Source organism: Antedon mediterranea, chromosome 2, assembly GCF_964355755.1.
Source record: "Antedon mediterranea chromosome 2, ecAntMedi1.1, whole genome shotgun sequence".
Lineage (NCBI taxonomy): Eukaryota > Metazoa > Echinodermata > Crinoidea > Comatulida > Antedonidae > Antedon > Antedon mediterranea.
The window spans coordinates 23,667,964-23,681,037 of NC_092671.1; the positions used below are offsets into that span (position 1 = coordinate 23,667,964).

The 13,074-nt window shown below is 29.7% G+C and overlaps 2 protein-coding genes and 1 long non-coding RNA gene across 3 annotated transcripts in view; all 3 read left to right on the forward strand.

The window, feature by feature from the left end:
- The window catches only part of LOC140040738 (bifunctional purine biosynthesis protein ATIC-like), a 117,560-nt gene extending 114,907 nt beyond the window's left edge, over positions 1–2,653 (forward strand). Inside the window, exon 16 of the mRNA XM_072086895.1 lies at positions 1,092–2,653. Within this exon, the coding sequence (XP_071942996.1) occupies positions 1,092–1,211 (120 nt within the window). The 3' untranslated portion in view covers positions 1,212–2,653. The remainder of the gene's footprint in view (positions 1–1,091) is intronic.
- A 239-nt stretch (positions 2,654–2,892) lies between these two features.
- Positions 2,893–5,361, forward strand: LOC140039784 (uncharacterized). Its single transcript, XR_011842590.1, has 3 exons — positions 2,893–4,857; positions 5,109–5,179; positions 5,338–5,361. It is a non-coding gene; the product is annotated as an uncharacterized lncRNA (long non-coding RNA).
- A 648-nt stretch (positions 5,362–6,009) lies between these two features.
- LOC140039785 (uncharacterized) lies at positions 6,010–8,614 on the forward strand. The gene is made up of 4 exons (XM_072085385.1): positions 6,010–6,118; positions 6,214–6,339; positions 6,465–6,540; positions 6,645–8,614. The coding sequence occupies exons 2-4, from the start codon at positions 6,291–6,293 to the stop codon at positions 7,009–7,011; spliced, it is 492 nt and encodes a 163-aa protein (XP_071941486.1). The 5' UTR covers positions 6,010–6,118; positions 6,214–6,290; the 3' UTR covers positions 7,012–8,614.
- Positions 8,615–13,074: the final 4,460 nt, after the last annotated feature.

A 13,074-nucleotide genomic window follows, 5' to 3' on the forward strand; every position in this document is an offset into this window, starting at 1 on the left:
GTTTTTGCCGCCGTTCTACTGAATCTCATTATTATTCATAAGCTACAGCACCATTTTACTACATGCCTTCCAAAACAAATTATTTATTTTACTATTCTTTTGTGTTCGATTTATGAACTAGATATATCTAAAATGACCTTAAAGAGAACTTTCATAAATATTATCCTAAGGTGCTGGTATGATAAGCATAACAAACCATATGAATAACTGACAGCATGATATTTACTACACCTCTACTAAAATATTATGATGTACGCAAAGCTATCGCACTCTTGTGATGCTTCACAATTAAGCCTAGGAACTGTTTGCTTACAGAATGGTGAACCTATAGCTTATGCATCTCGTGCCATGAAAATATGTCACTAGAACTATGATCAAATAGACAGCTCTCCTTGCAACAAATCATATAACTTTATTGTAAACCAACAACAGTAGAAACTACTTATGGTAAACAACACCATTAGAAACTGATTACAAACCACATCATGAACAAACCAATGTTTGTGATCCTAACACATCTGCAGTGCATGATACTGCAACTTTATCATATGTTGTTTTTGCGACACATTGTGTCATGCAAGAAGTAGTAAAAATGATTGCCCGTAACACAAACTAAAGTTAATTCTGAACATAAATTGTATTTTTGTCCTTTCTGTTGCCTTGTACGGGTAATTACCTGACCGCTGTCACCGAATAGTCTTTCTTTAACGTAGAATGCCTAATTATTGCAAATTAAATTAAATCTTGTGTGCGCACACACACAAACAACTACATTATGAAGACTATTGTCCCCTTAAAAAAATGATGTTGTTTTTTTTTTCAAATTAATAGTTGAAAACAAAATTATTTACCTGAATATTTTTGGTTAACAGTTTATTTTGTCTTTGTATAAGTGAAATAATTTTTTTTTTTTTACAGAAGTGAATTACTTTATTAAAAATGCAAAATGGCCAATTTAAAGGCTGATTTTATTAATCTTCATTTTTCATGAGGGACAAATACATTTTTAAAGTGTTAATAACTGTAATTTAAGAATAAAACAATTTAAAAAAAATTAATATTCATAATTATTATATTTATACAATTTTCAGAGTGGTGTGGAATACATAGCATCACCTTGTGGATCAGCTCAAGATAAAGTGATTGTAGAAGCATGCAACGACCATTGTATTACATTAGTTCACCACAACATGCGTCTTTTCCATCATTAAAACAACAAGCTGCATAATTATAATCGTTCAGGCTTACTCTAAAAGCCTCAATGTACTTTCAATATTATTAAGAAAAATATAAGTTAAAAGGTTGAGTACAGAACAGATTCTATGTGTATTTTATGGGGTTTTTTTTGCTTTGCTTTGAATTTTTTGTACACCATGTACAAAAAATTCAAATTGTTATTTTATTAATAATAATAATAATATTTATTCGGCAAAAGTTCATAAAGTACATTTTACAATTCATCTTGCCAGGAGCAAGTAATAGGCATGAGCCCAAACAGAAAACTGCTCTTACTCCATCATTACTTATAAAATACAAAAATAACAAAACTAAGTAGCACAAATTAAGTCAAAATAAAACAAAACAAAGTTATAATGAGACACACCAATTAAAAATAAGCTGCATTGAATAAACAATATAAACAATTACAACTTAATATTTTGAGATCAAATGTTTGATGAGTTGGACTTTAAAGTCTGAAATTGTAGCACATTGTTTAATTTCATTGGGAAGTTGCTCCCATAATCTAGGGAAAATAACAAACCGCCCTTCACACCTCTCACTTGATCTCACAAACTCATTAAAGGATGATGGACAGAGGCCATGCATTATTTTAAAACCTAATGTGAGTCTATACACTTTAAATATATCTTCAATACTTAAAATATTTAGGGTCTTTAACCTATATAAATATGAAGTGTCCCAATTTCCTTCTTTTCTGTACATAATTATTCTAGTGGCCTTTCTCTGAACCCTTTCAAGTCTATACATATGAGATATTTCAGTAGGTGCCCACATACAACAACAGTAAGTCACAACAGGTAGTATTAGTGCTTTGTAAAGATTTAGCATTGCCATCCAAGACATTGCTTTACTACATCTTGAAACAAAACCAAGAAGTTTGCTTGCCTTACTACAAACATAATATACATGAGAGTGGCATGTTAATTTACTGTTGATATACACACCAAGTAGTTTGAATTCATGGACTCTTTCCGTTGAATCGGAATTGATATCGTAAGCAAATATGATGGGATCTTTACACCTGGATAAACTCATTGCTGCACATTTTGATGCATTTAATGGTAGTTTATTTAAAACTGACCATTCATAAATCTTATTTAAATCACTCTGTAACTTTATACAGTCTTCTAATTCATGAATAGGTCTTGAAATGGTATTGTCATCTGCAAATTGAAAAATTGAAGATTCTATACCATATTCAAGATCACTCACATACAATAGAAACAAAAGAGGGCCAAGAACTGACCCCTGGGGTACCCCTGATATTACATTCTTCCAATGCGATATTTCACCTCTATAGATAACTCTTTGTTAAGTTAACAATAAAAAATTACTTGCACCTATATTCAAGTATTTTAATTTCTTATATGCTACTACATGATTATTATGAAAAACATTAAAAAGGGCCATCTGTGGGGATAGCTATAATTAAAAACCTTTTTCCCTATTCATTTGTTTTAAAAAATATATTTAAGTTCCAAAAATATTATACAAATATGTTTTCAGAGCCTTCGTAAACCAAATATTTGATTTTGGATGTGATTTTTAGCGTACTTACATTTTTGTGTAATAAAAAACCTACTTAGGCCAAGTGGGTAATATTTAGTTTCTAGAGAGTAAAACAATCTGCGCATGCGCCAGCCTTTTTGGTTTCCTCCTCTTGCTGCTCTTTGTCTCTAGATCTCTAGCTTCCACAATCTTCACAAATATAAAACACTGTAATATGAATTAAGATTGAGAAAGAAATTGTTTTGCATGGAAAATAGAGGGATCAAAACAGGAATGTTTAATCATAGGCCTAGACCAGAAAGACATGGTTATGCGTTTGAACCAGAAGCTATTCCTGCCAAAGATGTAAACTCGGACTAGGCCTCACTGCAGCGTAAAATTAACCAGCAGTAAACAATACTAGACTAGGCTATGAATGAGGTAGGTGCCACCCGGAGAGGTAGAAATTCTCATATGACTTTTCTAGACCAGTTTTTTCTGGGGAATCCAAATATATTGGGTAAACGGGCTGTAACCTAAGAACTTTCGCGTGAGGGCGCTTTTTCAAAATGGCCACCAGTTACAGTAGACTATGATATCTTGGCAACCACTGGTCATAGAGAGTTGATTTTGGTGTCAAATTGTTCGGAATGTACATGTTCCTATTTGATGTAATACCACATTTTGTCCGAAAACCGGAAATACCTCTATTGACCTTTGACCCAATATCCAACAGATATATCTCCGTAACTACTCGACACAGAAAGTTGTAATTGGTGTCAAACTGTCCAGAATATAGATGTTTATATTCAAACTAATAGAACATTATCTGTAAAAATGACCGGAAATAACGTTACTGACCTTTGACCCAAAATGCAAGACATTTATATTATATTAATATAAATCCAAAGGCAAATTACTGAAAAAAATGACAATGCTGTGGGTATCAGTGGCTGGATCTTAATGGAGATACAAAAATAAAAAGCGAAAAGCTAAATCAAAACGATAAAGTAAACAGCCAGAAAAGTTAGCAGAGCTTTCGGGCAACACTAGCCCTTCATCAGTGCAAGTGAAGGAATTTGGATAACGTCAGAGTATAAAGCTGGCAAGTGCTGCCTGGGTGGACAGGAATAAAAGAAATATAACAAAGGGAGCCAGGGTGGAGTCTGAATAAGAGTGGAAAACAAAGAAGGTAGCTTGGTAGAGATATAAACAATTTTGGAATGAGACTAAAAAACAGCTTAAATGGTGGTTAATATTGAAACTTAAATTTTGGTAGTCAATGGAATAATTTTACCGATCTGGGAGTATGTTCCTAATGTTAAGTCCAAAAGGTTTTGTGGTTTTAAGTAGTAATTCCCAGTGGTTTTCTTTGTCTTTGCGAGTTTTGTCGCTCCATTTGACATCGTGGTGTATTGCAATAACTCTGAAATTTGCAATCGAGTGACCAGCTGAATTAAAATGTTCGGCTACAGGTTGATCAAGCTTTAATGTTTTGATAGCTGATCTATGTTGTGTCATTCTCATACGGAGAGTGTTTTTTGTTTCTCCGACGTACTGTTTGCCACAAATATTACAGTATATGAGATAAATGACGTTTTTGGTTAGACAATTAATTGATTGTCTTATCCGAAAAATGCGGCCAGTTTGGTTACTCTCAAATTTTTCAGTAGAATCAACCAATGAACAAGTTTTGCAAGATTTGCCGCAAAGGTGACTGCCCAAATTTTGGCTGTCATGAGAGTTAATTTCACTCTTAAATTTGGATCTGACTAATATATCACGAAGGTTGGGAGGTCTACGAAATGCAATAATGGGTGGTTCCGGAAAAACAGTCCTGAGACGTTCTGTGGACTGTAGAATGGGCATATGTTATATATTAATATATAGCATAGTTTTGCATAAATTGATGATGTTTTAGTACAAAGAACAGAATGAAAATACTAACATAATTTTTTAATGGTTCCAAACTAGCACTAGCTTTTTTTAAAGAAATAATTCTACCATAGTTTTGCGGGGACGTAATTCAATACTATCAAGAATATTGAAAGCGTTATACTGAGTTTCTCTCTCTATTTCTCTTTGTTTTATTTCAGTAACAAGAATACCAACACTGAATGTCGAACCGTAAGTAATTTTTATTCTCTTGACATTACAGTGCTCAATACCATGGTTAGAGCTTAATACAATATTATTATATATATATATATATATATAGTTCGAGTCTCGGTTGGGACGACTTTTTCTCATTCTCACAGATTTCCTCGTCTTTATCGTTTCAAAAATTAAATAATTTTCAGTGTATCACCGGGCGGTTGGGAATTTATTTCTATACCTGTTGTGTTTATATATATATATATATTTTTTTTTTCATATAGTACGCTTGTAAGAGTTCCCTCGGAAGAGTGTCCATCATTCAAACCGAGAAGAGAAGATTCACTAGACAAAGGTAAATTAAAGTAAATGCATTATTGGCGAACGATACTATTTAACGCTGGTCACATGATTGTTATAATAAATATTTTTTCATATAGAATCAACGCAGCAACAATGATACTATTTAACGCTGCTCACATGATTGTTATAATGTATATTGTTTTCATATAGAATCAACACAGCAACAATGATACTATTTAACGCTGCTCACATGATTGTTATAATATATATTTTTTCATATAGAATCAACACAGCAACAATGATACTATTAAACGCTGGTCACATGATTGTTATACGGTAATATATATTTTTTCATATAGAATCAACACAGCAACAATGATACTATTTAACGCTGCTCACATGATTGTTATAATATATATTTTTTCATATAGAATCAACACAGCAACAATGACACTATTTAACGCTGCTCACATGATTGTTATAATAAATATTTGTTCATATAGAATCAACGCAGCAACAATGATACTATTTAACGCTGGTCACATGATTGTTATAATATATATTGTTTTCATATAGAATCAACACAGCAACAACGATACTATTTAACGCTGGTCACATGATTGTTATAATATATATTTTTTCATATAGAATCAACACAGCAACAATGATACTATTTAACGCTGCTCACATGATTGTTATAATATATATTGTTTTCATATAGAATCAACACAGCAACAACGATACTATTTAACGCTGGTCACATGATTGTTATAATATATATTTTTTCATATAGAATCAACACAGCAACAACGATACTATTTAACGCTGGTCACATGATTGTTATAATATATATTTTTTCATATAGAATCAACACAGCAACAATGATACTATTTAACGCTGGTCACATGATTGTTATAATATATATTTTTTCATATAGAATCAACACAGCAACAATGATACTATTTAACGCTGGTCACATGATTGTTATACGGTAATATATATTTTTTCATATAGAATCAACACAGCAACAATGATACTATTTAACGCTGGTCACATGATTGTTATAATATATATTTTTTCATATAGAATCAACACAGCAACAACCGTTTTATTCGGCGGGTCGTCGTCGTCAACGACCTCAGCAAACAGCTATTCAGTATGAAATGGCAGAAACATGGTGGATGACTCCGTGGTGGACTGACGATGCTGATGGTAATTTGTATTGTTTGTTTTAGCAACGTAATCTTATATCTATAGTGTATTATTATTAATTATACCATAGTTTTGTTCACATGAATGTTATGATGTATATATATATTTTTTTTTTTTTCATATAGAATCAACTCAGCAACAACCAACACAGCAACAACCATCACAATCGGTTCGTCAACGAACTAGAGGCATGTTTTCGTGGTAAGTTTACAAACTATTGTTATTGTTTATGCAGGAAAATGCTCCCAAAAACATCGAAAATATCATTTTTTATTTACGTTATGTAACAAACTTCTGCCTTTTAGGAAAGAATACGCCTTTAATTCAGAAGAAGACGACAAAAACAATGTTGGTTTTCTTATAGTTTCGTCGTGCTCTTCTAAACATAACAGCGACACGTTAAAAGTAGCAGACTTATTACAACGGAATGGCTTAACCTATGTTAGAATGAAGCCAACGAAAGACAAGCAAACAATAATGAAGCATGTCAAAAGATGTAAACGCGTTATTGTATTTCTAAATTTATTTTTTGAAGATTACGTCAATGACGTATTTAATATCTGCACCGAAAATCTGGGGATGGTGGAGACAATTCTACCATTCAAAAACAACATTTTGGATGTAGCGATTTTTTCAAGCGGTATTGTCATGAACGTATTGAAAAGAAAATAGTTTTATTGTCAATGATTTGTCAAGTGTTTTACCCGTTCATGTTGGCATGATCAATATTTGCTCAAACTCCATTTTATCGTTATGTGTGTAGTATTTTAGAGATTCCCGATCATCGTAATAATGATATAACTAGAATTCATAACCGTGTGTTAGATTCCACGCGTATTATATACTTATTGTCTCACTTTAAATCCTTCTCTCGTTATTCACCCGATGTATTTAGATCAAAAAATTGTACCTGAGCATGAAAGGTTAGTTGTTATGGTACAAGGAATCGGCCCAGAAAATAATTTGTTTTCTTTTCTGTTAAATTATTATTATGTTTGTGAAGTGTATTGCAATAGATTTGTTTAATGAAATGAAATTAATTATGTTTTGACTTAATTTAATGTTGGTGTAAATTTGTAAAAGTAGTTTTCCTATTTTAATCGACTTAATTTAATTTGTTTTCTTTTCTGATGAAGTATTATTATTATTATGTTTTGTAAAGTGTATTGCAATAGAATGTATAATAAATAAATAATGAATAAATAAATAAAGATGCATCTATTCCAGTACCCAAAATTCCAAACCCTAAGATTTTGAATGACTACCGCCCAATAGCCTTAACCTCGATAGTGATGAAATGTTTTGAAAAATTTATGTGTAACTCAATTATTACTCCCTTATCCCTCCCTTATCCCATTTAATTGATCCATATCAGTTTGCATACCAATCATGCAGATCTGTCGATGATGCGATACTAACTCTTACCGAACTGCTGAACCAGCATACAAATAACTCAAGTTGATAAGTTGATTAAATTAACAGAAGGTAACCATAAGTCGAATGTGATCAACACAAATATAGGATCACCCCAAGGATGTGTGTTAAGCCCCCTCTTATTTATTTTATATACCAACTTCTAGTAGCATACATTATTTAAAATACGCGGATGACACCGCCATTGTTGGCCTATTAAAAAACAGAGCTAGTGAAACTGAATATCATGATGAAATTGTTGCTTTTTCGAATTGGTGCAAGACAAATTGCCTCTTACTAAACGAAAAGAAAACCAAAGAAGTAATAATTGATTTTCGAAAAAAATGTACTGCTCTGGTTCCCCTAAACATTAATAATTAATTGAATCTGTTGATAACAAATTTAGCTGGGAGAAACACTGTAAAAATACTATACTACTGTTCTTTCTCAGAAAACTGAGAAATTATGGGGTAGATAGAACTGTATTAAATTTATTTTACTCTTCGATTATGTGCTCACTTTCTGTTGTGTTGCCTGGTTCTGTGGATGTAGAACAGAAGAAAAAACCAGATTACAACGAATATTAAATAAAGTAGGTAGGATCACAGGATCTAGACATAATTTGGATGACCTTTGCAACAAAATCATAAGAAATAAGGTTATGAAAATATGCGACGACTCAAACCACCCTTTAAATAAACATTATGTTAAAATGAGATCAAAAAGACTAAATGTGCAGAGATCATGCAATAGTAGGGTTATGCGATATTTTAATTCTTTTGTTCCGTATTCCATTAAATGATATTGCATAATTTTTGAAATTTTTGATGTATTGCAGCTTTTTATTATTTATATAGTCAATTGTAGTTTTATGTTCATACTTGTACATTGCTAAATAATATATAGTGTTTTTAAATATTGCAATTAATTATTTTTATATGAAACGTTTTATATATTTTTGTACTATATGTGGACGAAATAAAGTTATCAATCAGTTAAATTTTGTTTTTAACAACAACAAAAATGAAATTTGATTTTTGCGTGTTATTTAACTCCGTATGATGTTTTTCTATTTTAATTATACAAAAAGAAAACAAGTTTTTGAATTTTTGTTAAATGTAATTGCAAACACACATGATTGTGATTAGAAATATTCTGTTTTCTTTTTTTTTTATTTTAAACAGTACAGTAGGTCTATAATGTAAAGTTATATTTTATATATAATAAGTATTACAAATATAAACATACAAAATGTATAGCATAGATTTATTAAATTTAAATACAATTTCTTTATTTCAAAATGAATTTCATTTTCTACGTGTTTTCAATTTTAATCTTTTTCCTTCCTACACAGAAACAAATTCTGAACGAAAAAAAAAAAATTAGTAAACGAAACACGCGCATTATAAATAAAATAAATAATTTAAGAATCTTTGTAAACTACCCACGAAAAAAAAAAGAAACATACTAACCGATTCATCGTTATTACGAAGTTCAAATAACGAAAACTTTTCCTTGAAAAATCCACAGGAGACACGTTTTACATTTTCTAACTGCAATTCAGTGTCACATTGTGTCGCAACACATGTACATACAACGAGTCCTGTCACAAGTGTGCCGACATTTATTTTTCTATCGCTCATCATTTGTTCTAATACATAATACAGCGCTTCCGAAGAAATATCTTTACACAATTCTAACACATTAAAATTGTTTTCCAACTCTTTACAAGCACGAATTGATTGATTGATAGTACTCTGGAGGATAGGTGAATCCAAAACAACTAACCCCGTCAATTTATATTCAATGTATGCTAAAACTACTTCCTCTAAATCAACCATAACGCTCGACAAAACAAATGATAATGAATGTAATTACCAAGAAAGTTACAACTTAAAACATTTATTTTTGTTTTTAAAAAGGAGTTGTAACATAGAAACTAATTTTGTCAGGAAATGTGTTTTTATTATTTATGTGATTTATTTGTGTTTAGAAAGTTACAACATTAACATTTAATTTTGTCAAAAAATGTGAATATACGGAGCCGAATGTAATTTTTGATCCTTAGTATAGTGTGAGATTTTATAAACAAAAAAAAAGAGCGAACGGAAATTAAGGATTGCAGATTAGACATATAGAAATGGATTGAAATTGGAAATCCACATGATCAAAGAAAAGAAACCATCGTTCCGACAGAAGCTAATGACAATTACAAAGGATGACACAGTTTGAATAGAGTAAATACCGTATAACATAATTAAATTTTGTCAAGATAGTTGTAAAAAATAAATAAAATATATTATACCGAATTTACTTTGTACATTATTTAATTTAGGCCGTAATTAGGTTTGTTGTTCATTTATGATTGTGAAAAAAAATACATACGAATAAAACAGCTATATATAAAAAAAAAATGATTCAGTGTTATAATTTTATTTACCTGTCATTATGTTAATAAAAAATATTCTAAATTTAATTTATATCACGTTAGATATATTTTCAAGGACATTTCTTACATGAAAATAAATTTGTAAAGAAATTTGTTAAATAAGATAAATTTGTTAAGAAGTTTGTTTCATAAACATATTTGTGTAGATAAATTTGTTACATAAAAATAATTTTGTAAAGAAATTCGTTACATAAATTTATTTTTACAAGAAGTTTGTAACAGAAAATATTTTGCAAAGAATTAGTGGCATCAATTGATTTTATCAAACGTATGTAACATAAAAAAATTATGTTGTTAAAAAAAAAAATATTTTGTAATTCAGTCCATTGGCTCAGTAGTTTGTTTAAGTTTTTAAGTATTATTTGTGTAATATTCTTGTAAATAAAAGAATTTATTTTTAACCTTTGTAATTATTTTGTAAATATCATTTATGCAATTTTATTTTATTTTTTTATTTTTATTTTTTTTTGTGTAAATAATTGAATTTATTTATACTTTTTGTATGGAAATAATTATACTAATATTAAATATCATTATTTGTTTATAAATTTAATTGTGATTATAGATTCTTATTTATTTAGTATGTCGATTAAATTTCAGATTCAGAAACATGTTACACAAGAAACAAAAATTGTCATGAAATTCGTTACATAAAAAATAATCTATCAAGAATCTTTTTTTACATAAATTTAATTTTATCATTAAATTTGTTATAAAATTTATTTTGTCATTAAATTTGTTACATAAAAAATAAATGTTTCATGATTCTTGTTACAATTTTTCCTTTTGTTCAACTACTTATATAAAAATTCAAGTTAAGAACGCAATGACAATGACTGGGCGTTTAGTGTGATTAGCGGACCGCCTTCCTCCGGTAAATCGGTATTTGTTAACATTCTTTTAGAGAATAATTACTTTGACAAGTCGTTTGATGATATGACATAGTGTTATGGCGAATATCAAACTTAGTTTACGGAACTAATTACTGCAACATCTGACATAAGTTTTACGAACATTGGATGTTTTCGATGTTAGTAAATAACACAATGGTGAATAACTAGATGTTTGTTTACACCTTCACTGCTATGATTACAGTTAGAATGTCATAACGGGTAAATAGGTATTCTTTAAAGAATTAGGTCTATAAAACAATTAAATTGTCGAGTTGCTTGACGTTAAAGAAGTAAATGTTGTTTGTGTTTACATGTGTGTCATAGTAGAGAATGAATTATAAAACCATTACATTGTCGAGTTTCTTGACGTTAGAAAAGTAAATGCTGTTTGTGTTTACATGCGTGTCATAGTAGAGTTTGTAATTACGGTTTTTTTTTTCAATATAAATGTATTATATGTTGTTGATAGTTGTGTAAAAAAAAAAGTGTTTACATGCGTGTCATAGTAGAGTTTGTAATTACGTTTTTTTATTCATTTTCTTCCAAATTCTATTTAATTTTTGAGAAAATGGGCAACAACTTTTCATATGAATACAGTATATTTTATTAAACTACTTTCTAAAAATAAAATCACTTCTAATGGGTGTATGGCCACCCAGCAGATCACACAGGTTGAACCTAGAACAAATTGTAACAGAATTTCTTTTTTGTTTTGTCTGGTTGATATGTTCCAAATGAACATCATATCCAAAGTTTACCAAAATCTGATCGAGAAGTTGGTTAATTAGCATAAATTCAAAATGGCCGCTATTTACATTAATAATTTCAATTAGCATATTTAAATTACCATATGACGTACCTACAACGTCATATATTATGTTATATTATCCTATTCTAAAAAATGTATAAACTGCAGGAAAACAAGTTTCTTAACATTATCCAATGGATAATCGGACATCAAAAAGGGGTCAATTAGCATAAATTCAAAATGGCCAATATTTACTATATCATTTAGAAGTTATGTATCTTCATAACGTTGGTTTTAGACCACCCAAGTGCATACTAGGTGATACAAAGGTGATAATTAATCTTTCAAGTTAGCATATTTAATTACCTTGTTATAAAATCATATTAAATCATATATGATGTTTCTGAACATTTTTCTGTTGAAATGAACATATCATTGGAAGGTTGTGTTGGAAATTATGCGTACTATATGAAGTACCATAAGATAGTTATCATCATCATATCACATCATATTATATCACAGTAATGCTCATAATCATAAAGGAAAATGTAAAAACTGCATAAAACCAACTTTCTTTAAAATTTTCCTGTTGAAATTGATCATTTACAAAAATCTCATTCTACAGAACATTTAACACACTTCTTATGTCCAATTTTGGATATGATGTTCATTTCAACAGGAAGCTTATTTTCCTACAATTTCTACATAGGATAACATTTAAGTACTACCTTATGACGTCATAGGTACGTCATATGGTAATTTTAATATTCTCATTGGAAAGATTAATACCACATTTATATCAACTCGTAATACACGTAAGGTGGTCTATAACCAAACGTTCAGGAGATACAAGGCTTCAAAATAGTAAAGGGTGGCCATTTTGAATTTATGTAATTAACTTCCTTTCCGATGTCCGATTTTGGTAAACTTTGGATAATATTATGTTTATTTGGACCATATCAACCAGACAAAAATTCTGTTCTAGATTATTAAAATGTTCAAGTTTAAAGGGAATATTATCATTATTATAATTATATTTTTTTTAATAATAATAATATTCGCTTTAAACTTGAACATTTTAATAAAACTGACTACAAAAATAATGATAATATAGGTTAAGTATTGTTCGATCTGTAAGATTACCTTGTTTTTACTATTTCATTTTACTTATATAATTCGCTTCTTATTTAAGAATTAAATGTTATTTTTGATACTTTTTTGTTGTTTTTACA